Consider the following 27,533-nt stretch of genomic DNA (forward strand, 5'->3'; position numbering starts at 1 on the left):
TGCAGGATGAACCTTTCACAGCAGGGCTGGTGTGTTGCTGGCCAGAGGTGGTACAAACTGTGTGAGACCAACTTGTTGGAAGATGGATCGCAGAAGACCTGTGGACCTCAATGAGACACTGGGATTTTGTTTTGTAGGCAAAGACTTTGAAGCAAGGAATGTTGTAGCCAAACATGCTTAGGCACTCATGCCAGTGACAGAAAAGTGCGGGTTGAAAACCAGAGGCAAGGAGGTGATTTAGGAGAGGGTACCCAGTGAAGAGACCATGGGAAAGGAGAGGAGGCGGGATGGGAAGGATGCTCAGTGACAACGGCAGGTCTCAGCCGGCCACCACATGTTGGGAGGAGATGGTGGTTTCCAAGTTCTTCCTTGGGGTGGCCAGTGGGTTCTAGTGCCATACATAGATGTAGAAAATACTGCATGGAGTAGTAATACTCCTGGACAGGAGTTCCATGTTTGGGTTTATGGCAAGGCTGTCCAGTGGGTAGTGAGACAAACAGAGTGAAGCCCAGGAAGGAGGCCAGGGCTGGCAATGGAGATTGCAGAAGGCACTGCCAGTCTCAAAAGTAAACCATGGGAGTGGAGCTGAGCCACATAGCAGGCAGCAGGAGGAACACCCTGAAGAATGCACAGGCAGAGGAAGAGAAGGAAGAAGGAAGAGATCTGGGATGGACAGGTGGGTATGGGGGGAGGTTGGGTAGGGGAGGGACAACCAAAGCAGAGGAGGAAGGAAGTGGCTACAGGGCAAAGGCTGCTGACGTTCTGCTGGGAAAGGACTGAGGGACCGGCTGGATTTAGCAATCAAGAAGGCAAGGCAACTGCGGGTGTGCAGGCGGTGGAGGAAAAACTGGCTTAATTTCTGACCTAACTCCTGCCACTGCCCTGCCCATCATACAGACGAGACTTGGGGTGGTGTTACGGCAGTGTAAATGGGACTGGGCCTACACTTCATACCCTGCAACCCAACTTGGTTCTCAGCACCTCTGAGAAACAACGTTGGGTACATTCGTCCTCTGGATGCCATTTTTAAGTTAGGGGTCAATGTTAGTAGACACAGATTGGGAAAAGATAAGAATCAATATTACATGGCATTGAAAAGTTCCACCACATTTTTCTCAGTGGCAGGTCCAGGGGTTGTGTGTGCGCAAGAAAGAGAGAGTAGGGGAGAGAGAAGGCAATGGCATGAAATGCTTATGTACACAAATGTCTAAAATTAAATAAATTACAGAGAAGTTTGAAAAACCTAGTAAATGGTATCAGCTCTAATGGTCTGGATTCCAAATGAGCCCTGGCATGGTGTTTTCAGTTTTGTCCTCTTGCCCTCGAATGACCCAAGTTCGGCAGAGAGGCTGCTGAAGGGCACAAACATCACTTTATGGAACGAGTCTGCAACCTGCTTTGGGGATTTCCTCCAGACTCCACTTGAACATGACCTAGCTTTCTCTAATTTCATTAAAAGGGACCAGGGGGAAAGGAGCTAAGTTTTGTAAACTCTGTGGAGCTGGTGGAGTGTGCTACCTGACTCAAGAGTGGCTGCAAGTGTGAGGCTGCTCTGCCAAGGCGTCTTTGCCTCTGTTCCCACCCCTTCCTGCTGTTTTGCAGATATATCCACTGGGGAATTGTGTATATCAGGAAGCAGTGATTTTATTTAGTTTGCTTTTGGGTCCTGGTTCGCCTCAGTACCTGGGTGCAGCCCGCAGCCCTGGGGGCGGGTAAGTACATTAAGAAACTATTTCTTTAAATTCAATTTAAGGCATCAAAGTCCTAAATCTGTTCTTTAACATCAGTGTGTGACAATCCTGCTTAATTATTTGCAAAGTTAAGCAGATGTTTGTAGAGTTTTGGTTAGAAAATGAGTAAGCCAATTCCAAAATTAATTTTTGAGGACTAGGCTAAATAGGAGATAAAAGCAGATTTTGAAATTCTGACAGAACTCTGCAAATGGGCTGGGAGGAGGCGTGAAACCACAGAACTATAGAATGAGCAGATTTTTCTAGAGAGCTATCTAGAGAAGCTTGCAGATTATTTTGTACAAATTTTAATTGTATGTTTTTACACTTATGGCTATACTAATTTGCACTGTAATTTTTTAAAAAGCCCCTACACGTATGTTGAAGAAGAGATACCTAAAGTGTACAACATATAGAGCACATGGAAGAAAATGTATTCAATGAAGGCAATTTAGAGATTTTTAGATTCTTAAACTAATGTTCAGGGTCTAGTTCATGCCCTGAGCAAAGAAGTAGGGGTTCAGAGGTTCAGAGACCATGAAGAATGCTCAGTGTGGTTCTCTGGCAAGTCTTTATAAAATCTTAGTATTGAGGGAAGTAAGAATCTTGAAGAATGGAAACCCTTAACCTTGGCCATAAATTAGGGGCATCATGTCCTTGGGGGGCTGAGTAACCTTTTATCAAGAAATTCAGTAGTGAAGAAAAATTACAGGTTAAGCATAGAAGAAACACCCAGAAATAAGAATTTAACTAAGAACCTATTTTGGGACTGGAAAACAGTAACTCCAGGGTCACTTGCAGTCTGTCCCTTTCACCCTAACCACATCAGTACATCACACGTATGAGATCACAGCAGCTTCCCAGGGTCTCTTAAATATTCACACTGATTGTTTTGATCTGTTCGACGCAGCGATGATTGACGGTTTTTAACATTGGGTTGGTCAATAAGTCTGTATGGAGTTTCCATGAAAGACACATTTTTCATTTCACCAATAACTTCACTGATTTGGATATTTTGAGTATGTCAGCTGTCTCCCACATGGTGTGATGGTGATTGTTCTCAATGTCTTCATTTGATCGCTGTCAACTTCAACTGGTCAACGCAACCATCTGGAGCATGATCCAGTGAGAACTCACCAGCACAAAATGTCACAAAACACTTTTGACATGTTCAATCAGTCATAGCATCTTCTCTATACCCTGCATAAAACTTTTTTTGCATTTCAGTTGTGTTTTTACCTTTCTTGAAATAATAAAGTATAATAATGCACCAAAAATGTTGCATATTTTCTTCCATCTTCAATATTAAAATGGCTACACAAAAATTCACCAATTTTGCTAAGTTTTTTTAAAAGCATGCTGATGTGACAACTGTCATAGTACAATCTAACAAAATTGTTCAGAATAAAATTATAGACAACTAAGCACTACTAGAACCATCTTACAGAAAAAAAACTTGAACAAACTTTTTGGCCAACCCAGCATGTCACCTGAAGGGTTGTGCATTCTGACTACTGGGCTAACTGACTGTGGGAGTCCACAAGCTTTCCTCACTTTGATGAGTGACCACACTCCCTACAGCAGCAATCTTGCATGAGTTAAGATGTAGACTTAGCTGTGTATAAGAGACCCCATGTAATGGTAGCTTAGTTAATAAATTAATAGTGCATTTCTCATGTCAAAGGTGGCCTAGTGGAACAGGTCTGGTCTGTGCAGTCATCAGAGGCCAGGACTTTTGTGTCTCCAAAGCATTGCTCTCCTTTGAGGAGTCCAAGGTGGCTGCCATTGCATGTGCACCCCAGCCACAGGAAGGGGGGAGGGGCAAGGAAGGACACTCCCTTTCCAATTAAGGCCCTAAAGCTGAACACATTCCATTTGCACACTTCTCACTGGCCAAAATCTAGTTTCACAGCAACATGTACACTGCAAGGGAGGCTGAGAACTACATTTTATTGTGGGCAGCCACGTGCCAGCTAAAATTTCTGTTACCATGTAAGAAGGTGAGAAGGGATGTGAGAGAAACTAGCAATCCTCACCAGAGCATTGACAAGGATTAGATTTAATAGCCAGTCACCTCCCCAAGTGATGACCTGCCCACAGTTAGAACCAGAGCAACCTTCCTTCCCTCCTTCTTTCCTTCCTTTCTTCCTTCCTGCCTTCCTTCCTGCCTTCTACTCATTCATTTATTCATTCAGTCATTCAACAAATATTTGACTGTGACATGCTGAAAATAAGAAAGTGGAAAGATACCGTCACCATCTTCAAAAAGCTATACTCTCATTTGGTGACTGATAAGTGACCCTTAGCTGGTGCAGTGTGGAGAAGAGACAATGTGAAGAACAGACCATCAGGGGTGGAGGTGGCAGTGATCAGGATGGGAGGAGGGGAAGGGAGGGAGGGGAAAATGGGATGGATGGTGGCCCTAGCTCTAATGCATTTTGTAGAAATACCAGACAATAAAAGTCAAGCATGGGAACTGGTTAAACTCGCAAAACAGGATCCAACCCATGGTTTTGTGAGAGTGCAAATGTAATTGTGTTATTTTCTGAAGTAACACATTGATACAAATTCCATTGCATGCCTCCTGTAAACCCTTATGTCCCCCTTCTACATTTTCTTGTTAGAGATGCTGTGACACGTTGTTTCACTGCTTGTTTGGAAGACAAATACATTCAATTATTCAAAACCAGTTGTCGAAGGTTGTCTACAGGCTAAGCAAGCTAGCTACAATCTCTGCCTATGCAAAAATGAGTGAACGAATTCAAAAAGAATAAATGCTTGTTTTTGTCTTAGCTCTTCTCTAGCTGGCAAACAAAATGAAGTTTATTAAAATTTGACACCTTTATTAACTTGTAGATTTTTTATTATTTTCACAATTGTAACACATTTTGAAAAAAATTTAAAAAGAAAAAAATACAGGGTCCAGCAGAAGTAAAGCCTGCTTGAGTGTGGTTGGTAGGGTAATAATATGGGTGTAATAACTTATAGTGTTAATTTGAACATTTCACCTAAAATGCCATATGGTGTACTTGAGTGTAATATTGTTATGTTACAGAATTACATGCTTATGATTTTGCAGTAAAAGATTTTGTAATTAAAAAGGGGCGTTATTTGTGCTGGACCCCTATATAAACCCCTGAGAGAGGTTGGTCTGTACAGTTTAGACCTGATTACTACCAGTCCCTTCTGAGTTAAACAAAAGAGGCTGATGTAAATTACTTATGGAATTTAGCTCTAAGAAAAATCAACTCAATTTCCTGAAATGGCATACATTTTTTACTTTAAAGGAAAGCATCTGTATTTCCTTTCCCAAAAGTACTCTGTTTGCTTCAAGCCCTGTGACATTTACAAGCTTCCAGAAGATAGCGATATAATTGTTTTGCATGACAGTCTATCTGAGATACATATATATATCATTTTTATTTTATTTACATATATAGGTATAATGATATATATATAAATCATATTTAAATGATATATATAAAATCATTATATATAAATCTCTCAGAGAGAGAGAGAGAGAGAAATGTTTATAGACACAGTAAAAAAGCATTTTTTCAAAAGGAAAAATGCCATAATCCTACCATTCCAAAGCACCATGTTCAATGGGACCTATTAGCTTCTAGTTTTCGTCGATATGCATGTATGATTACACAGGCACATTCATAGTGTGCATGGCATTTTAGTCTACTTTGAAAAAATTCAATGCCACATATATCTTTTACACATTTCTACATGACCTTCATAATCATTTCAGTGGTTTATAGTATTGCACTTTCTTAATCACTTATTGTTAAACATCATGTAGTATGCACTTTTTCACTACTGTAGATAATGCTGTCATTAATACCTTTGGTGCAGCCCTGGCTGGCATAGCTCAGTGGATTGAGCGCGGGCTGCGAACCAAAGTGTTGCAGGTTCGATTCCCAGTCGGGGTACATGCCTGGGTTGCAGGCCATGGCCCCCAGCAACCGCACATTGATGTTTCTCTCTCTCTCCCTCCCTTCCCTCTCTAAAAATAAGTAAATAAAATCTTTAAAAAAATACCTTTGGTGCACAAACATTAGGCTATTGAGAGGAATTTAGGGGACAAGACCACTGGGCCTTAGACACAAATGTCCTTTCTCTTTAACTTTCTGAATGGCTGTGCAGACTTCCATGCCTTGGGCAGAGGCTCTGGCTTCTGACCAGTTGCCCTGGCCTTAAGTTATTATTTGGTAAAATCCTGGATATCTGCCATGATAGATCCATTCCACTCAACACTGAGTACTGGGAATACAAGAATGAGGAAAACACAGTCAGATGGGAGCCAGATCTTTTGTTATACAATTACATACACAAATGTAGCCCCCATCCCCACTATGGTGCCGTGACGGAGAGGAGCAGGGTGTGACGGGCCCCTTCCAGGGCTGATTTGACTTGGTCAGGTGATCCTACACATCCTGAGTGTTCACACTATCATGGGGTCTTGCCCACATTCTTCTCTTTGTCTAGAACATTCCCTCAAATCTCAGCCCCCACCTCATCAACCAGCGTTATCTTAGCTTCTGCTGAGATTGAAGGGGTGACTTGAAACTGTGCCTCCCGAACTGTGGGGCCAGAGTGCATGAGCCACACCCTTCCCACAGGGGCCTCCTATGAAAACCAAACCTTAAAGGACACATCTAATCACAATGGGACCCCTTGGGACACTTTAATATTTTAAAATTTAATTGAATTTCATTGTTCTAAAACACACATAAAACTTACCATTTTAATCACTTTTAAGCATCCAGTTCAGTGGCATTAAGTACATTCACACTGATGTGTAACTTAGCATAATGTCTTCAGGATTTATCCATGTTGTGGCATGTGTCACAATTTCCTTCCTCTTTAAGGCTAAATAATATCCCTTGCCCCTGATATGCTGCATTTTGTTTACACGTTTATCTGTCAGTAGACACGAGTTGCCTTCACCTTTTGACTGTCATTGAGCAATGCTGGTATGAACACGGGTATGGAACTATCTGATAGAGACCCTGCTTTCAATTTTTTTTGCAAATATACTCAGAAGCAGATTGCTAGATCAAATGCTAATTCTATGTTTGCTTTACTGTTTATAATGTGGTGTCATGCACATGGTGATCAAATTTGGTTTTTACAGCAGCACTGGGAGGTAAGTAAGCATTAGGATGTTCTGTGGCTCTGAAATCTGGTTTGCCCAAAGTGAAATGGTAAATGGAACTGTCCCAGCTTGGAACTTGGTTCTGTCTGATTGCTCACCATTAAAAGTGGTCCCAATCACATGCACCCTTTCCAATGTCCTTCTGACTGTAAGCAGCTTCGTCAACTACTAGCTTCTACGCTAACCACTCTGACCAGGTGTCACTGCAGCTGGGTCCATTTCCCATGGTAACTATGGAGGCTGTGTCCATGGCCCCAGAGACAAAGGTTTCTCCTTTTGTCTTGTGTTTCCTTCTTTCTTCAGCTCTGTCACCTGAACCATGAGGATCTGGTGGCTCCTGTTTGCCATTGGCATTGGCATAGGGAATGTGAACTCAGAGGACACGTGCCGGCAAGGTCACCCTGGTGTCCCTGGGAATCCTGGTCACAATGGTTTGCCTGGAAGAGATGGACGAGATGGAGTAAAGGGTGACAAAGGGGATGCAGGTACTTACCACTTGGTGGCCTTTAACTACTATTCCATTTATTCCTCCTTTTTCCTCATTCATTCATTCATCACCTGTGTGGTCATCACCTACTCACTCATTCACCCACTGTTCAGCAAACGCTATTGAAGGCCTGTTCCATGCCAGATTCTGGGCTAAATGCTGACATTCAGTACAGGGCAAGACCAACAGGAACTCCATCCTCATGGACTTTCTCATCTCACAGGGAAACCCTGTTATTAGCTATCACCTCTGCTACTACAGGACCATTTTCAGGAGTATTTGATCGCTTAGCTCTTCCTGCCTCAAGTGACAGGTATGATGGATCTTCGGCACATGGGGTTTTGAGAAAGACCCAGTTGCTAAGTATTTGGCCAAGAGCACCCAGCTGCAGTGCAGGTGAGGAGTCAATGCCTTGCCATGCTGTAAGGCAAATGACACATAGTGACAGAGAATACAAAAATGGACATACAGCTGCTACTCAGGGATCTATGCCATGTGTTGGAACCTACCACAGGTCTGGGGGATTTAGGGACAGGATCCAGACCCAGGAAAGGAGGTTTGCAAAAGCCAGTATGTGGGAGTGGTTTTCTTTTTTTCCTTTTAAAGATTGTATTTATTTATTTTTAGAGAGAGGGGAAGGGAGGGAGAAAGAGACAGAGAGAAACATTGATGTGAGAGATAAACATTGATCAGTTGCCTCTTGTACATGCCTCAACCAGGGACTGAACCTGCACCCCAGGCATGTGCGCTGACCAGGGGATCAAACCAGCAGTCTTTAGCTTTGCAGAATGATGCTCAACAACTAAGCCATACAGGTCAGGGTGGGAGTGGTTTTCATAACACCAACTGATAGGCTTAGGGTTGTTTATTTAAAAAATATTTTATTGTATTTTTTTCCTTTACCATTTAGTCCCTTTATAACCCCTACTCCTGCCCCAACAATCACCACACTCTTGTCCACATCCATGAGTATTTTTTCCTTTTTGCTTAATCTGTCTACCCTCTACTGTCTTGCCCCCTTTAGCTATCATTCTGTTCTCCATCTATGAGTCTGTCTCTAGTTTGCATGTTAGTTCATTTTGTTCATTAGATTCCACATATGAATGAAATCATATGATATTTGTTTTTCTGTGACTGGCTTATTTCACTTAGCATAATGTTCTCTAGGTCCATCCATGCTGTCACAAAGAGTAACAGTTCTTCTTTTTTATGGCTGAGTAGTATTCTGTTGTATAATTGTTCCATAGTTGTTTTATCTACTCATCTACTGATGGACACTTGGGCTGCTTCCATATTTTGGCTATTGTAAATAATGCTGCAGTGAACATAGGGCTGCTTATGTTCTTTTGAATTAGTGTTTTGAGTTCCTTTGACTATATTCCCAGAAGTACAATTGCTGGGTGAAAAGGCAGATCCATTTTGAATTTTTTGAGGTATCTCCATCCTGCTTTCCATAGTGGTTGCACCACCAGTCTGCATTCCCACCAACAGGGCAAAAGGGCTCCCCTTTCTCCACATCCTCACCAGCACTTGCTGTTTGTTCATTTATTGATGATGGCCATTCTGACAGTGTGAGATGATATCTCACTGTGGTTTTAATTTGCATTTTTCTGCTAATTAGTGAAGTTGAGCATTTTTTCATATGTCTACTGGCCATATGTATGTCCTCTCTGGAGAAGCGTCTATTCAGGTCCTTTGCTGAAATTTTTAATTGGGTTGTTTGTTTGTTTGTTTGTTTTTGGTGTTGAGTTTTGTAAGTTCTTTATAAATGTTGGATATTAACTGATTATCAGATGTATTGGGAAATATCTCCTATTCTGTGGGTTGTCTTTTTATTGTGCTGATGTTTTACTTTGCTATGTAAAAACTTTTTAGTTTGATGTAGTCCCATTTGTTTATTTTTTCTTTTGTTTCCCTTCCCTGGGGAGATATACCTGATAAAATGTTGCTACTAGCTATGTAAAAGGAACTTGAGAAAGAACAACAAACAAAGCTCAAAGTGAGTAAATAGAAGGAAAGAATAAAGATCAGAGCAGAAATAAATGAAATAGAGTCTAAAACAATGATACAAAAGATCAATGAATCCAAGAAATGGTTCTTTGAAAAGATAAACAAGATTGACAAACCTTTAACCAGACTCATCAAGAAAAAAAAAAAGAGAGCAGACCCAATAAATAAAATCACAAAGTGAAAGAAGAGAGGTAACAACTGGCACCAAAGAAATACAAAGGATTATAAGAAAATATTATGCCAACAAACTGGACAATCTGGATGAAATGGATAAATTCCTAGGAACATACAATCTTTCAAAACTAAATCAGGAAGAATCAGGGAATCTGAATAGACAGATCACACTTAGTGAAATTGAAGCAGTAATAAAAAAAATCCCAACAACAAAAGAAGCCCTGGACCAGTTGTCTTCACAGGTAAATTTTATCAAGCTTGTTTTTTGTTTTTGTTTTTGTTTTTAGATTTTGTTTATTTATTTTTAGAGAGGGAAAGAGAGGAAGAAAGAGGAAGAGAAACATCAATATGTGGTTGCTTCTCACACACCCCCTCCTGGGGACCTGGCCCGCAACCCAGGCATGTGCCCTGACTGGGAATCAAACTGGCAACTCTTTGATTCTCAGGCCAGCACTCAATCCACAGAACCACACCAGCCAGGACAGGCTTGGTTTTTGAAAGGGGTTCTTGAGCCCTGGTTTCACCATCAGCATAATGATCCCTTTGGGTTCAGGAAGAAAACATCAAAAATTCTATTGACATTTTCAAAGATAAATTTAAGTTAAGAAAAAAAATGAGCTTTTAAAATATTTAATACAGGTATATATTATTTTGTTGTGCTTCACAGATGTGCTTTTGACCAACTGAAGGAAAGATCCTCCACCAGCAAAATAACATCTTGCTTTATTGTGATACTCACTTTATCACAGTGGTCTGAAACTGAACTGGTAAAATCTCGGAGGGATGCCTGTATGTGAATTGGTATGGGTGGCCCCAGTGGGTCCATTTGCAGAGGGACATGTGTCAGTCAAGGACTAAAATTGTCCTATGGGAAGAGTGGGATCCCCACAGTTCAAACAGGTGGGCTGGGAGCCCTCACACTGTCATCCACTGCCTTCAGCGTAAGGTGGTGTGTGCAGCTGTGTGTGCCCAGCCAGGGGATTTTCACACTATCCTATCAAACCATTGCAAACAGGTGTCTAAACTACTCCTGTCAAGAAAGTGAAGCTCGATAGTGGACTTGACAAGACAAGCATTAAAGACTCACACAAAAGTAGCAACACTGTCGTTTCTAGTCGCAGTGTGAACTCTGCAATAGCACATTACCAGGGAAAAATAATGACACACTAGTCAGATCTGACAAGAAAGTCTGTCAAAACCTAGAAATTAGCAAGACTTAGGGTACATGAGTTTACATTTACATTCATTAGTGTGAACCTCATCCTAACTGTAAACTACACCATGAGATACCAGTTACAAATAGGAAGAACCTCAATCAATAAGACATCTCAGGACTCTGCGTGCCATGTGAACACACCGCACTGCCACTTTTTCTCAGCCATTCATTCAGCATTGCACTAGAAAAACCTCCAAACTTAATGATAAACTTTTAGAAGGCTCTTCTGATACTTATTAACCATATCAGATTATATATTCCTATGTCTATATTAAAATGATTGAAATAATACTCAGAAGGCAGTGTCAGGGTGAACAAAATTAATTATTTGCCAGGAAATGCTGTGGGAATTTGGATTTTTAAAAAGCCTTTGTTAGGTTTAGAAAAACAAGTATTAGAAAAAATACCTAGTAGTACAGGAAGTCTACTGTGCAGATGAGTGAACATCCAGGTGTTTCTCTTTCCCTACGCATGGCATTGGGTGGTCTTGGGCATTATTGGGTGGGCTGCATGAAGCAGACAGGCATTAGGAAGCAAGGCCATTTCCTTTCTACTGTTACCCTGCAAACCTGCTCAGTGGGATCTCCTCCCTGATTGCCTCTCCAGGAAGTCTACATCATTTTTAGGCATTAGACCTGTCTCATTTCTGGGTTGTAAAGTAGCCCAGTACTAGTTCATGGCAACACCTCAACCTTAATGAAATCCTTTATCCTCCTCTCCCACTGGTACCATAGAGTGTGTGTGTGTGTGTGTGTGTGTGTGTGTGTGTGTCCATTCAGGCTACATCCCTGTCTTCCTGATTCTTCCACCTTTCACTTACATTCTTCTTTCTCACTGCAAGGACTGCTTTGACTCCATAGATGGGGCTAAGTAGGGAAGAAGAGGTGTAAAAAGATATTACATATTTGGTGCTATTGAAATCTGGCATTGGTGCCCTCCGAGGAAGATATGACTCAATGCTGGCTTTTCCTTTATGAGATTTTTTGGGGTTCTTTGTGGACCCCCTTCTGCACCATTTCTTAAAATGGGCAATGTACTCATTGCCTCACTGCATCTGAAACTCCCCCAGTCTCTTTACATACTCTCTTGCTGTTGGGGTCCCTTTGCTTGAAAGTGGTTTTTGGGAAGTTAGCCCTTATAAAACATCTCAAGCCTGGCTTCTCTGGATACACCTACCCAGCCTGCCCAGCTTGGGACCTGTGCCCTGCCAGACTCTGAAAGTAGTGGTCCTTCCCCATGCCACTGTCTGTTTTGCTCTACCATTTATGCAGCTTCATTTGGTGGCTTCTCCTTCTCCTTCTTCTTTTTCTTCTTCTCCTCCTTCTTCTTTTCCTTCTCCTTCTTCCTTTTCTTCTTCTTCCTTTTGCTCTTCCAAAATATTTTTAAAGATTTTATTTATTAATTTTTAGAGAGAGGGAGAGGAACATTGGTGTGAGAGAGAAACATCGATTGGTTGCCTCTTGTACATGCCCCAACTGAGGACCAAACCCACAACCCAGGTACAGGCATTGACCGGGAATCAAAACTGCAGCCTTTCACTTTGAGGGACAATGTCCAATCAACTGAGCCATAGTGGTCAGGGTGCTCTTCCAAAATATGATATTAAAAATAATAATTATAAGCAATCATTTCCAACCGCCCACCCTCCCCAAAAGAACCACCTCAAAGTCCACCATTCTTTTAAATAATGCAGTACAGAGCAATTTGGTTTTTACCCTATATTGCATGTGGTCCAGCCTGGTTGTGAATCAAAAGGCTGATGAGATTCAGGTCCTGCCAAGGAGGTGGACTTCACATTTGGGAAGGAGGCCAGCACCTCCTACTCCTTAGAGGTACAAAAGGCAGAGCTTAGGTTTCCATAGCAACCAGGCATCAGGTCCCTGTCATTCTTTGACAGGCCCAACTTATCTTCCATGAGGCCCCACTGGTCACAAGGGGAATAGGAACTGGAAGGGAAGGCAAATGAAATGTGGAAATCAGACTCCCAGAAACTCCCAGAGTCTCATTTAAACATTTGGAACAGATAAATTGATTCAAAAAGGCCCACCTACACAGAAAGCTGTGGTGACCTGACACACATACCGCAAGAGTTTGTGGAACCCTGAAATGGAAGGAAATGATCCATAGTTACTGCTTAAAACCCTCACCAAAACACATACACACACCCAGAGTGGCATCCAGGGATCTGGCCCACTGAGGCTGAGATGTGGAGGGAGCATCCTGACCCCATTAATGTTTTAGGCTTCCAAAATGATTTCCATGACACGGTCTAGTTCATTTCACTCCCAGGGCCCTGAAGCACAGAAGAGCTTGTGAAGAGGTACTATGGGGCCAATGCAGGACTCTACTCTACTGTGGATGTGATAACATCCAGAGAAAGTCATTCTAACCTAAGCCCCTCTGGTACCATGGGCTCAGTGCCTCAAAGAATTGGGCTGGGGCAGCACTTTGTTCTGGGGGCCTGGAGGAGCCACTGGATTCTGAGGGTCCCCGTCTTGTCCATGGAAGTCTCTCAGATCCCTGAGAATAGAGCCACTGGGGGCCAATAAGGAGAAGTACTCTCCATCCAGCATTGGGGAGCACAGGGAACAGGGCAGGTTGGGAGCCAGGCAGAGAGGGGCTGGAGTTGTGGGAGGGTATTGTGGGTGAGGACATACCTGTGGAGGCTGGGTACCGGGGGACCCAGGCTTCACTGGACTTTGCCTAGGGCAGCAGTTTTCAGCCTTTTTCATCTCATGGCACACATAAAATAATTACTAAAATTTGAGGCATACCAAAAATACATTTTTGGCAATCTGACAAAATGTATCATTTTGATTGATTTACAAAAAAATAATAATTACCTACCCTTTTTGCTTCATAGCAACTTTTAAAAAAAATTAGGTGCCTATGTTTTTATATAAGGATTTCTGGTACCAAGAATAAACCAATTAGATGCAACCTTATTATGTGACATGACCAATAAGATGCAAATATATGACCTATATATTTATAGTTAAAACAGGGCATTCACACAGGCTATTGTTGTATCAGCTGTTCTCATTTTTTATTTGACATTCTAAAGGAAAAGAGGTCACTGCCCTGACTAAATAGTCAGGTATTAGACATTTAAAAACTTCTTACAGCACAATGGTTGAAAATCACTGGTGTAGGGAGGTGTGGAGCAGGGCTTGGCCATAGCTTTGCAAACTTGGTGGACCCCAGTCCACTTTTCATCCTCCTCTACCTCCTCCAAGTCCAAGTGTTTCCTCTTTAAGCCTCCTATGCCCTCAGCTGCTTGGTTCAAACTACAAATTCCTGGACCTTTGGCAGCTTTTTGACCTTCCAGTGCTGGGTAGGGTCTTGCTCCAGTCTTCTTTAGACTCTTCTAAAGTTGAAAGCCAGGCATCAGTCATGACTTCACATTCCCAGGGTCACACTTCAGCCTCCTCTAAGTCTGCGTACACTTTTTTCCAGTCTCAAGGCAACATTTCCATAGCTCAGTGCACCTCTGGTGGAGTGTGGTGAGACTCCTGCCTTTGGGCTCTCATCTCCTCTCGGATTCAGGAGTGGATGTGTGTGTTTTATTGTCAAATATATGGAATTTCAATTTTTTATTTAAAATATTTAATATACAAGGAGACCTATTAAAGTACCAATGGCATATTTCACAGACATAGAACAAACACTTCAAAAATTTATATGCAACCATAAACAACCCCGAATAGCTGCTGCAATTTTGAGAAAGAAGAGTAAAGTAGAAGGGATCACAACACCTGACACCAAACTATACTACAAGGCCACTGTAATCAAAATAGCCTGGTACTGGCATAAAAACAGGCACATAGACCAATGGAACAGAACAGAGAGCCCAGAAATAACCCCAAGTCTCTATGGTCAATTAATATTTGACAAAGGAGGCAGCAACATAAAATGGAGTAAAAATAGCCTCTTCAACAAATGGTGTTGGGAGAACTGGACAGCCATGTGCAAAAAAATGAAACTTGAACACCAACTTACACCTTATACAAAAATAAATTCAAGGTGGATAAAAGACTTAAATATAAAATGTGACACCATTAAAGTCCTAGAGGAGAACATAGGTAGGAAAATCTCAGATAGTTCACAAAGAAACTTTTTTACTGACTTGTCCCCTAGAGCAAGGGACATAAAGGAAAGAATAAACAAATGGGACCTCATCAAAATTAAAAGCTTCTGCACAGCCAAAGAAAACAGTATCAAAATTAAAAGAGAACCAACTGTATGGGAAAACATATTTGCCAATGATACCTCAGACAAGGGTTTAATCTCCAAAATATATAAAGAACTTACAAGACTGTACTCTAAGAAGACAAGGAATCCAATTAAAAAGTGGGCAAAGGACTTGAACAGACACTTCTCCAAGGAGGACATACAGAAAATCCAAAGACACATGAAACGATGTTCAATATCGCTAGCTATCAGAGAGATGCAAATTAAAACCACAATGAGATACCACTTCACACCAGACAGAATGGCCATCATAAACAAAGCCACAAACAACAAGTGTTGGAGAGGTTGTGGAGAAAAGGGATCCCTAGTGCACTGTTGGTGGGACTGCAGACTGGTACAACCACTATGGAAAGCAGTATGGAACTTCCTCAGAAAACTAAAAAAGGGTCTGCCTTTTGACCCTGCAATTCCACTGCTGGGACTCTATCCTAAGAATACTAAAACACCAATTCAAAAGAACCTATGCATCCCAATGTTCGTAGCAGCACAATTTACAATAGCTAGATGCTGGAAGCAACCAAGATGCCCATCAGTAAATGAATGGATCAAAAAACTATGGTACATTTACACAATGGAATTCTATGCAGCAGAAAGAAAGAAGGAGCTCCTACCCTTTGCAACAGCATGGATGGAGCTGGAAAACATTATGCTAAGCGTAACAAGCCAGGCAGTGAAAGACAAATACCATATGATCTCACATTTAACAGAAACCTAAATAACAAAACAAAGAAACAAGCAAAATATAACCAAAGACACTGTAATAGAGGCCAGGCTGACAGTGTCCACAGAAGAGAGTAGAGGGAATTTAAGGGGACAGTGGGAAGGGTTCACAGGAACAAACTTAAAGGACACATGGTCATAAACTAAGGGGAGGGTGGTAATGGGAGGGAAGTGGGGAGGGCTGGGAGGGGGGACTGGATTGGGAATAAAAAGGAGAAAACTGTATTTTAACAATGATTAAAAAAATATACACAGGAGATAGGTGATAAGTAGACTAATAGGTAGATAAAGATAAGTGCTCATATATCCAACACCAAATTTCTCTATTTCTCCCCCTTTGACTTTCTCTCCTTCTTCTTCAATGGTGTCCATTCTTTCAAGTTTTACATACTTCTTTAAAGCTTATATATGTGTTTTGTACATAGTTCATATATGCTGTATATACATACATGTTTCTTAGAAGTCTATTCAATCATACATCTCATACTGAAAATTAACTTTGTCTTTATCTTATCGTTTTCAAATGTGTTTTTGTGTATGTTTTATACTGAACATTTTTAAAATATCTGCATGTAATTTATGAATACATAAATGCATATTAACTAGGTACATGTCCACTCTTTGTGACTTGGGGGCCACCATTTTAGAGAATGGGGGAATTGAGAATTAAGCAGAGAAACAAAAAAGAAGGAGGAGAAGAATTATACTTCTTGAGTGGGCCAGTAAAGAGGGAGGGAAATGAAGGAAGAAAATGTAGGGGTGACTATTGCTCAAAGACTCCCCAGTACCCAGCACCTGCCTGGAGTCCTAAGAGACCAGACATCACTGATATACATCTGCCCATGTGAACCCTTGGTCAATACCAGGAAACTGGTCCTTCCTGTCCCTGTCACCCCACAGCTGGGTCAACGGGCCTGAAACCTGGGTTGTCTGCTGCTATAGGGGAAGCCAGAGTCTGGACTGAACCACGACCCAGTGAGCCCTTCTGTTGCCAAGCCTGCAGCCACTTCCAACCTACAGCCACTTCCAACCTGCTGATTTACAACATGGGAAGCGAGAGCTCAGTGAAGCCTGTTCCCAGAATAAGGACTTGTGTGTGTTCAGCAAAACCTGACTCACTTGATGTTCCCAATGGGGACTGCCATGCCAGTTTGTTCAGTGACATTGACTATCACTCTAAAGAATTAGAGATCATTCCAGAAGCCTCCCCTCCATCTCAAACCATGTTGTGTCATGTAACCATAGTCATCTATGTTTTTGTAGTACTCTAGACAAGAGTGATAGAAAAGGAGGGCAGCCAAGTAGATAGAAGTTACATCTCAATTCTAGAGCAATGAACCTGAATAACCAGCTGAATACTAGCTGAACCAAGGGTTTATAGAAAAAAACCACATTGAGAGGATGGAGACAAGAAAAAGGCTGGCCCAGCACTGACGTGCAGCAGTTGAAAATCTGAAGGTATATCTTAGTTTCAGAGGTCCCCCCTGGGGAGTGTGGGGTCTCAATCCAATGCTGGGTTCCCAAGTTCATAGCACCAGAGCAGAGAAGAGGTGCTCACGTAACATCTGGCTGGGAAAATCAGCAGGGATTCTGTCTGCTGGGGAGAAATGAAAGTCTTCTAGAGACACAGGCACCGCCTTAAAGGGCCAATGTATCATATCACCTTCACAGCCACACACCCTGGGCTCCAGCAGAGGAAGGTGGATCAGAGTAGACTGAAGTCGTGTGAGGACAGACTGGGTGTGTGACTCCCAGGGAGAGCTAAAGGGGCAGTCACTAATGTCCCTGTGCTGAGTCCCTCTTCCACAATGCCCACAGAAGCCATCTTTCCAGGGTCAAGCACTCCTCTCAATAAGGCCTCAGCCTGAGGGTATGCACTACCCCTACCCTCCCAATTCCCTGTGGAGAACTCAGCTGCCTGAGTTCATGGTATAGACTTTCTTGGAGGGCTCCTATGGGCAAATTCATTGGGTGTCAGAGTCCAAGTTGTGTGGCTCTGGGGTAGGGGCCATTTCCCTTGCATCTGCCTGACCCACACAGCACCCCCACAGGAGATCCACTAGCCTTATCCTCCCAACTACCAGTGGCCCCACCCTGCCGAATTCACACCCTAAGGAGGAGTCAGCTGGCTGTGGTTAGCTTGGGCCCTCAGCACAGACTCTCCTGGAAGGCTCTCAAGGAGGGAGAGACTGAGTTGTATGGCTCTAGTGCAGGGACATTTTGTTTTTGTTTTTTTAAATATATTTTATTGATTATGCTATTACAGTTGCCCCATTTTTTTCTTCCCTTTATTCCTCTATCCCCTTTACTCCCCACCCACCCTCCCACTAGTGTTCCCCCACCTTAGTTCATGCCCATGGGTCATACATGTAAGTTCTTTGGCTTCTCCATATCCCATATTATTCTTAACCTCCCCCTGTCTATTTTGTACCTACCATTTACCCTTCTTAATCCCTGTACCTTTTCTCCCATTCTTCCTCCTCTCCCTCCCAACTCATAACCCTCCGTGTGATCTCCATTTCTGTGATTCTGTTCCTGTTCTAGTCATTTGCTTAGTTCCTTTTTTTCTTGTTTTTTTTTTTTTTTTTTTTTTTTTTAGGTTCACTTGTTGATAGTTGTGAGTTTGTATCATCTTACTGCTTGGAGTTTTGATCTTCTTCTTTTTCTTAGATAAGTCCCTTTAACATTTCATATAATAAGGACTGGGTGATGATGAACTCCTTTAACTTGATCTTATCTGAGAAGCACTTTATCTGCCTTTCCATTCTAAATGAAAGCTTTGCTGAATAGAGTCATCTCAGATGTAGGTCCTTGCCTTTCATGACTTGGAATACTTCTTTCAGGCCCCTTCTTGCCTGTAAGGTTTCTTTCGAGGAATCAGCTGCTAGTCTTATGGGAACTCCTTTGTAGGTAACTGTCTCCTTTTCTCTTGCTGCTTTTAAGATTCTCTTCTTATTTTTAATCTTGGGCAATGTAATCACGATGTGCTTGGTGTGCACTTCCTTGGATCGAACTTCTTCGGGATGCTGAGCTTCCTGGACTTCCTGGAAGTCTATATTTTTTTGCCAGATTAGGGAAATTCTCCATCGTTATTTTTTCAAATAAGTTTTCGATTTCTTGGGCTTCCTCTTCTCCTTCTGGCACCCCTATGATTCAGATGTTGGAATGTTTCAAGTTGTCCTGGAGGTTCCTCAGCCTCTCCTTATGTTTATTGAATTCTTGTTCCTTCATTCTGTTCTCATTGAATGTCTATTTCTTCCTTCTGCTCCAAACCATTGATTTGAGTCCGTTTCCTTCCTGTCACTGTTGGTTCCCTGTGCATTTTTCTTTATTACACTATGCATAGCCTTCACTTTTTACTCAACTATGCGACCATACTCAGCCACTTCTGTGAGCATCCTGATTACCAGTGTTTTGAACTCCACATCTGATAGGTTGGCTATCTCTTCATCGCTGAGTTCTGTTTTTGGAGCTTTGATCTGTTCTTTCATTTGGGCCATATTTTTTTTGTCTTGGCACACCTGTTATGTGATAAGGGGCAGAACCTTAGGTATTCTCCAGGGAAGGGCAACCTACATTGTTGTGTTGTGATGCTGTATGTGAGGGAGGGGTCCAAGAGGGAACAATGATGCTTACTTGGCTCTCAACTGGCTTTCAGTCCACTATCCCCCAATATACACAAACAAATTGGGCCCTTCTGGTACTGATTCCTGGGTGGGTGGGTTTGTATACATTCTAGGACCCTGTGGATTTCTTTAAAAAACCCTCTTGTGAAGCTGGGAGTTTCTCCTGCTGCCACAAACCCCACAGATTTTTACAGTCAGAAGTTTTATGGCTTTCTTTTCCTGCGCTGGAACCCTGGATTGTGTGGTCTGTTTTGCTTCCCAGTTGTTCCACCTGTTGTATCTGCATGCAAATGTGAGACCACCCAGTCTGCCACCCACCTCACCCACCCAGTTCTCCAGCCCCTGCCTTACCATGTTCTCTCCACCCAGGTTGTCCATCTCCCACCCCTCCTACCAGTCTGAATGAATGTTTCTTCTTTAATTCCTTGGTTGTAGGACTTCCATACAGTTCAGTCTGGGGGCAGTTCTGGTTATTTTTGTTTTTAAATTTGTTGTTATCCTTCTTTTGGTTCTGCGAGCAAAGTGTCTTCATCTTGGCTGAAAAGCCTTGGGCAAGGTCATTCTTCACTCACATGCCCAATTGATGCTACAATTCCTGTACAGAGCCCTCCCTTTACATGGCCAAATCTTAGCCTGTTTGGGCCTGATGAACTCTGCTGGCTACACCCTAATGATTACCAGAGACCCTGCCTCCCACCAAGGTCCACAGGTGCCCAGCAAGTGGTGCACCCTGATACTTTTGCTGAGTGGCCTCAGTCCCAGCATGGGCACTGAGTTTGAGTCTTTGTTAATATGGTGCATACCACTCATCCCTACCTGGTGACTCACTGAGAACTTACCTCACCCAACTTGTATCCCACCAGAGCCTCTTTCAGTGACTGAGCTTCACAGGCAGCCAACAAGCAGAGGCAGATGTGAGAATGCCTTGGGACTTTTGCTGACCAGCTCCCAGGATTCTTGCTGGTGGAAGCCTGCCTTGGTGTACAGGTCAGCCCATACACACCCAGGCCCAGCACAGGCAGCCACAATCTGTGGATCACTTTGTAGCTCCAAACAGGTAGCCCAGGGCCAGTCACAGGAAGTGTCTAACATTAATCTGTGTTCCAAGAAGCCCCAGAACCAACACATGCAGTGGCAGGATTCAAACCATATCAAAGCAACACCCAAGTAACTTCACAAGTGGCACACAAAAAAGGGAGATCTCAGCAGGTACCAGAGCCTTCTGAGGCTACTTCCACTTCATAAGGTCAGTCCCCACACAGGAGCTTTACACTGTGGTTGGAGTCAGTCCTCACAGACAGCCAGCTTAAGAACCATCCCCACCGAAGGGCCAGTGAACAGCAATCAGGACTCAATTACAACAGCAGCTGTCACATAACACACAGGAAGGACATTCCTGGAGTACCTAACTCAGGTCATCAGGAAGACAGAACCACTAAGCCCACAAGATACTACCTGAGGCCATCATACCATGACTGGGAGGCACAGAAGATCTACCTAATACACAGAAACAATTGCAGAGAGGCAACCTAAATGGGGAGACAAAGAAACATACCTCAATGAAAGAATAGGACAAATGCTCACAAAAAGAACTAAATGAAATGGAGGCAAGCAATCAACCAGATAGAGAGTTCAAAACAATGGTTATAATGATGCTTGAGAAACTTAGCAGAAGAATGGATGAGTTCAGTGAGAATTTAGATAGATATTAAACATAAAAAGAGAAATGAAAACTATAAAAAAACTAGTTTAAAAATGAAGACTACAATATTTGAAATGAAACATACACTAAATCAACAGCAGATTAGATTAAGCGGAAGATCCAGTCAGCAATTTGGAAGACAAGGTAACAGAAACATCCAATTAGAGCACCAAAAAGAAAAAAACTTTTAAAAATGAGAATAGTTTAAGGGTCCTGTATGACAACATGAGGCATAACAACATTTGCATCATAGGGGTGACAGAACAAGAAGAGAGAGATGAAGAGATTGGCTATCATCAATAAATCCACAAATAGTAAGTGCGGGTGAAGATGTGGAGAAAAGGGAACTCTCATGCACTGTTGGTAAGAACTTTTGAGGTTAGAACCTCAAAAATTAAAAATGGAACCTTGGACAGTATGGCTCAGTTGGTTAGAGTGTTGTCCTGTAAACCAAAACATCATGAGTTCATTTCCTGGTCAGGGCACATGCATAGGTTGCAGGTTCAGTCCTAGGCTGGGGCATGTAGAAGAGGCAAGAGATCAGTGTTTCTTTCTTGTATTGAGGTCTCCCTCTCTCTCTCTCTCTCAAATCAATAAGCAGGTCCTCAGGTGATGATTTAAAAAATTAAAAATGGAGCTGCCTTATGACCCATTGATTCCATTTCTAGATATATATCTGAAGAAATCCAAAACACTAATTTGAAGGAATATATGTACTCCCATGTTCATTGCAGCGTTATTTATTATAGCCAGCGTATGGAAGTAATCCAAGTGCCAATCAATAGATTGTTGGATATAAAAAGTTGGGGTATATATACAATGGAATATTACTGGGTCATACAAAAGAATAAAATCTTGCCATTTGGGATGGATGAATCTAGAGGGTATTATGCTAAGTGAAATAGACCAGTTAGAGAAAGACAAATACCATATGATTTCACTTACATGTAGAATCTAAAGAACAAAATAAATGAACAAACAAAATTGAAACAGACTCATTGACAAAGAAAACAGACTGATGATGATTTCCAGAGCAGCTGAGTTTGGGGGACTGGGTGAAAAAGGTGAAGGAATTGAGAAGTACAAATTGGTAGTTACAAAATATTCATGAGGATATAAAATACAGCATAAGGAATATAGTCAGTAATACTGTAATAACTATGTATACTGCTGGGTGGGTACTGGAAATACTGGGGGAACACCTTGTAAAGGACACGATTATCAAACCACCATGCTGTACACCTGAAACTAATACAAAATAGCATTAAATTTAAACTGTAATTGAAAAATAAAGTTTAAAACATAAAAAGAAACAAAGAAAAAGAGCAGAAATGAGAAAGCCACCCAGCGCCTCCAATGTGTTGGCATGTCCTGAGCTGTCTTCACATGAGAAAACACAATTGTAATTATCTGTGCACATGCTCCCTTCTTGTCCTGCCTTCTTGGAGCTGAGTGCTTGGGAAGTTCACCGAATTCATTTTATAATTCACATCTTTCACACAACTCAGCACTCTCGCTGCTTGCTCACATCTGCCTCCCTCCACCAGCACATCTGTAGGAGGTGTGTGTGTCAGGGCTGGGGGTCAGTCCCTGGGCTCTCCAGTTTACATCATTGATCGAGACCAATGCCTACAAAAATTGGAACTTCAACTTTTGTCTTTTTTTTTTCTTTTCTACCTAGGAGAACCAGGACATCCTGGTGATCCAGGGAAGGATGGAATGAATGGAGAAAAAGGAGATCAAGGTCAGAAATTGTGTTCCATTTTACCATGCACTAATTCTGAACTATCAATGATTTGGCAATAATTATTACGTTCTTACCAAGGGCAAGTTCTTTACTAGGCTGTGGGGATGATCCAACAATAAAGTGAATACAGTTCTTGCTCTCCAGAATCTCCTAATTCAGTGCAGAGATCAGCAACCTTTTTCTGTAAAGGGCCAGAGAGAAAGAATGTTCAGCTTTTCAAAGCATATGGTCTCTGTCACTTGATTCAACTCTGTCATTGTAGCAAAAATCTGCCATAGACTGTATGTAAATAAATAGGGAAGTGTTGTAGAAAAACTCTGTGAAAACTGAAATCTGAATTTTATACAATTTTCATGTATTGCAGAATATTATTTGTGACTATTTAAAAATGTAAACAATTCTTAGCTTATAGGCCATTCAAAATCAGACTGGAGGCTAGATTTTGTCCATGGGGTATCATTTGCTGAACCTCAGTTAGTGATGACATTGAGGAATGACACTGAATTTTAACTCAGTGTGTCTGGTGGGCCTACATGGAGAGGGTGGCACTTGAATGGGGCAGGAAGAGAAACGAGGACTCTTGGCAACTGTGACTGATGGGGATGGAGAATGGTCATAATGGCAAACATACAACATTCACTTTGTGCTAAGTTGTTCTAAGTGCTTTTCATGTACTGATTCACTTAATATAGCAGCCTATAAATGAAATAATGTTATTATCCCAATATGATGGAAAAGGAGGACAAAAAGAGGTATAGGTGGCTAGCCAGCTTGCCTAACATCCCACACTGTGTGTAAGTGGTGGAGAGAAGACTGAATTCTGATGTTTAACTTCCAAGTCCATGCTCATAACCACTGCCAATCAAGCTGAAGGAAACAGGGAAGCACCAAACTACTGTGCAGAATAACAAATGGTGCAGGACAGTTGGCACAATGGATGGACCAGGCTGGACAGTAGAAGATGCTGCACTGAAGACTTTATTGTTCACTCACATGAAAATTTGGGGGGATGTCACATAATTGAGTGTCAGTTTACTGAAAGTCTCCTGAGTTACCCATATTTTGTCATGTATAATGTGTACTTTTTTGCCCACATTTTTGAGGGAAAAATAATGATGCACACTATACATGGGTATAATGATTACATACCATGGTTATAATAATCCCATGCATAATGCATACAAAAACATGGGTGTGCATTATACATGGTAAAATACAATGATCTGTCCTTTGCTGTTTTTGTTTATTCTAAAGATGTGTTTCTTCAAAGCAGCATTGTTTAGTGGTCAAATATATAGTAGACTTAGATGGTAAAGAGTTGTGCTTTCAGACTCATTGCTGCTTGAACCTGAGTCTCAGACTCTTGCCTTCTTCCTTCCTGAACAGCATGTGCTTCAGCACCCACTCCAGCTTTTCCACAAACTACAGGACCCTGGGCTCTGTGCCATTGCCCAGCCACTGAGTCTGGCCTGCCAGGAGCATGGCCAGCATCTTTCAGCCATGGGGAACTCAAGCTCCCAGATCTCTGTGTCCCACTCCACTGGTGTTGGGGGAGGGGCAGCTGGTTATCTGGGGGCCTGGCTGCAGGGATGGCCAGGCATCTGGTGGGCATAGGCAGCATCCAGAGCATGAAGGAGACTATTCAATGCCTGGATGACCACCTAACCTCCAACCTGGAGAGGGTGAGAAGCCTAGAGGTTTATAATCAGAGACTGGAGAGCAAAATTTGGGAAGATTTGGAGAGAAAGGGAGCCCAGAGACTGGAAGCATTATTTCAAGACCATTGAAGACCTGAGGGCTCAGATCTTTGCAAGTTCTGTGGGCAATACCACATTGTTCTGCAGTTTGACAATGACCATTTTCCTGCTCATGATTTCAAATTCAAGTATGAGATAGCTGGCCATGCACCAGTCTATGGAAAATGACATAAACGGACTCTGAAAGGTTACTGATGACACCAATATTACTGGAGACAGAGATTGAGGCTCTCAAGGAAGAGCTGCTTTTCCAGAAGAATCACAAGGAAGAGGGAAATGGTCTATAAAACCAGATTGCCAACTCTGGGTTGACCATGAATTTGGATGCCCCCAAATCTCAGGACATCAACAAGATCATGGTGGACATCCAGGCACAGTATGATGAGCTGGCTCAGAAGAACACAGAAGATGTAGACAAGTACTGGCCCCAGCAGATTGAGGAGAGCACTACAGTGGTCACCTTGTAGACCACTGAAATGGGAACTGCTGAGATGACACTCAGAGAGCTGAGACATACAGTTGAGTCCTTGGAGATCAACCTGAACTTGATGAGAAATCGGAAGCCAGGTTGGAGAACAGCCTGAGGGAGATGGAGATACGCTATGCCATGCAGATGGAACAGCTCAACAGAATCTGTCTGCATCTGGAGTAAGAGCTGGCCCAGACCTGGGCAGAGGTACAGTGCCAGGACCAGGAATACTAGGCCCTACTGAACATCAAGGTTAAGCTGGAGGCCAAGATTGCCACTTACCACTGCCTGCTGGAAGAAGAGGAGGACTTCAATCTTGGTGATGCCTGGACAACAGCCAGTACAATCCATCCAGAAGACCACCACCTGCAGGACCATAGATGCCAAAGTGGTGTCTGAGGTCAATGACACCAAAGTTCAGAAACATTAAAGGTTGTAGAAGTGGGGCACCCCTTGAGTGGGGAATAGGAGGCCAATAAAAAATTCAGAGATCATTGAACATTAAAAAAGAGGTGTACTTTTCTATGTGAGATCTGACACTAGTTTAGTAGTGTTTTGTGTGGGTGCATGTACAGGTGCACAATTTAGGAGTGAATACGTTCTCAAACCCTGAATATATGTCAAAACTGTACACTGTTTTATCACACCTGTATACTCAATAGTAGAAAAACCAAAGTTGTTTTCACAAGGTAGTGTTTCCCAAATCATTGATTCTTTTGTTCTCTCTTCCCCTACCTAGGAGCAAATGGAAAAGTTGAAGCTAAAGGCATCAAAGGAGATCCAGGCTCCAGAGGACCCCCAGGGAAACATGGGCCCAAGGGACTTGTTGGCCCCATGGGGGAGAAAGGCCTCAGAGGAGAGACTGGTCCTCAAGGGCAAAAGGGGGGGAAAGGTGATATGGGTCCCATTGGTCCAGAAGGGCTGAAGGGCAACACTGGACCGTTGGGCCCAACTGGTTTACCTGGCCCCATAGGCCCCATCGGCAAGCCTGGTCCCAAGGGAGATGCTGGGCCACTGGGGCCTCAGGGTGAGCCAGGAGTCCGAGGATTGAGGGGCTGGAAAGGGGATCGAGGAGAAAAAGGGAAAACTGGTGAGATTCCAGTCTTGCCAAAAAGTGCTTTCACTGTGGGACTCACTGTGCTGAGCAAGTTTCCCTCTTCAGACATACCCATTAAGTTTGACAGGATCTTGTATAATGAATTCAACCATTATGATATAGCTACGGGAAAATTCATTTGCCACATTGCCGGGGTCTATTACTTCACCTACCATATCACTGTTTTCTCTAGGAATGTACAGGTATCTTTAGTCAAAAATGGGGTAAAAGTCCTGCACACCAAGGACGGTTATATCAGCTCTGAGGACCAGGCCTCCAGCGGCATTGTACTGCAGCTGAAGCTTGGGGACGAGGTGTGGATGCAGGTGACAGGAGGGGAGAGGTTTAATGGATTGTTTGCGGATGAGGATGATGACACAACTTTCACAGGCTTCCTTTTGTTCAGCAGCTAATGAGGGAGACATGTTTATAAACCTGCTTTGCCACTCATCAGAATCAGCTCAGTGAAGACATGATTGGATGATTTTTCTGTATTATTTACTCTCATTATTGTAACAATTAGTAAAAAAGGAAAAATATAAAAGTTATTCTTAAAACCAATTCTATATAATTCACAATCTTCCTTAGAGTAAATTTTAAATACTTACATTATTCATTATAGTTCATTTTATATTTTTGATTATTTTTATTACCTGAAAAATCCTTTACATGTGTGCATCTTGTGGAAAGAGTGTTTTGGTGCTCAGAGGAGCCATGTTATGATTTACCTCTCATCTGTATTTCCAAGGACATTAGGGAGAAAGAAAAGGAAAATGTTTTCTCCATTTAGTTACTAATAAAAGTTTTAAGATGGTGACAATGAGACATCCCCAAAATGGGCAGAACACTACATTCATATTCTGAATTAGGTTTCAATTCAATTCAACAAATAGTTGATCAGCAAACCATTTTTGTCAGACTTGAATTAGTATTACATTCCTAAGACTGCCATGACAAAGTACCACAATCTGGGTGGCAACAGAAATTTATTCTTAGTGCTGGAGGCCAGAAGGGCAAAATCAAGGTGTTGGCAGGGCCAGGTTCCTTATAAAGCCTCGAGGTGAAAATCCTTCCTTGCTGCTTCCAGTTTCTAGCAATGCCAGACATTCCTTGGCTTGTGGCAACATCATTCCAAGCTTTATCTCTGACTTCACATCGCCATCTTCACTCTATGTCTGTGTACATATTTCCCTCTTCTTTTTTTAAAAGATTTTATTTGTTTATTTTTAGAGAGGGGGGAAGGGAGAGGAAAAGGGAGAGAAAACATCAATGTGTGGTTGCCTCTCACATGCCGTGGGGCCCCGTACCGGGGACCCAGCCTGCAATCCAGGCGTGTGCCCTGATTGGGAATTGAACCGGTAACCTCTTGGTTTGCAGGATGACA

General features: G+C 42.4%; 1 protein-coding gene across 1 annotated transcript; it reads left to right on the forward strand.

The window, feature by feature from the left end:
* The first annotated feature begins 1,607 nt into the window (after positions 1 to 1,607).
* C1QTNF9 (C1q and TNF related 9) lies at positions 1,608 to 26,905 on the forward strand. The gene is made up of 4 exons (XM_028533041.2): positions 1,608 to 1,712; positions 7,198 to 7,379; positions 22,762 to 22,824; positions 25,793 to 26,905. Exons 2-4 carry the CDS (start codon positions 7,214 to 7,216, stop codon positions 26,560 to 26,562), a joined length of 999 nt encoding a protein of 332 aa, XP_028388842.1. The 5' UTR covers positions 1,608 to 1,712; positions 7,198 to 7,213; the 3' UTR covers positions 26,563 to 26,905.
* Positions 26,906 to 27,533: the final 628 nt, after the last annotated feature.

Source organism: Phyllostomus discolor, chromosome 2 (genome assembly GCF_004126475.2).
Source record: "Phyllostomus discolor isolate MPI-MPIP mPhyDis1 chromosome 2, mPhyDis1.pri.v3, whole genome shotgun sequence".
Lineage (NCBI taxonomy): Eukaryota > Metazoa > Chordata > Mammalia > Chiroptera > Phyllostomidae > Phyllostomus > Phyllostomus discolor.

What these genes read in the sequence shown, in the direction of transcription:
- C1QTNF9 (XM_028533041.2), top strand. Translation starts at nt 7,214, where the DNA reads ATGAGGATCTGGTGGCTCCTGTTTGCCATTGGCATTGGCATAGGGAAT. An exon ending in GGGTGACAAAGGGGATGCAG is followed by an intron (nt 7,380 to 22,761) that starts GTACTTACCACT and finishes TTTTCTACCTAG; the next exon opens with GAGAACCAGGACATCCTGGT. An exon ending in TGGAGAAAAAGGAGATCAAG is followed by an intron (nt 22,825 to 25,792) that starts GTCAGAAATTGT and finishes TCCCCTACCTAG; the next exon opens with GAGCAAATGGAAAAGTTGAA.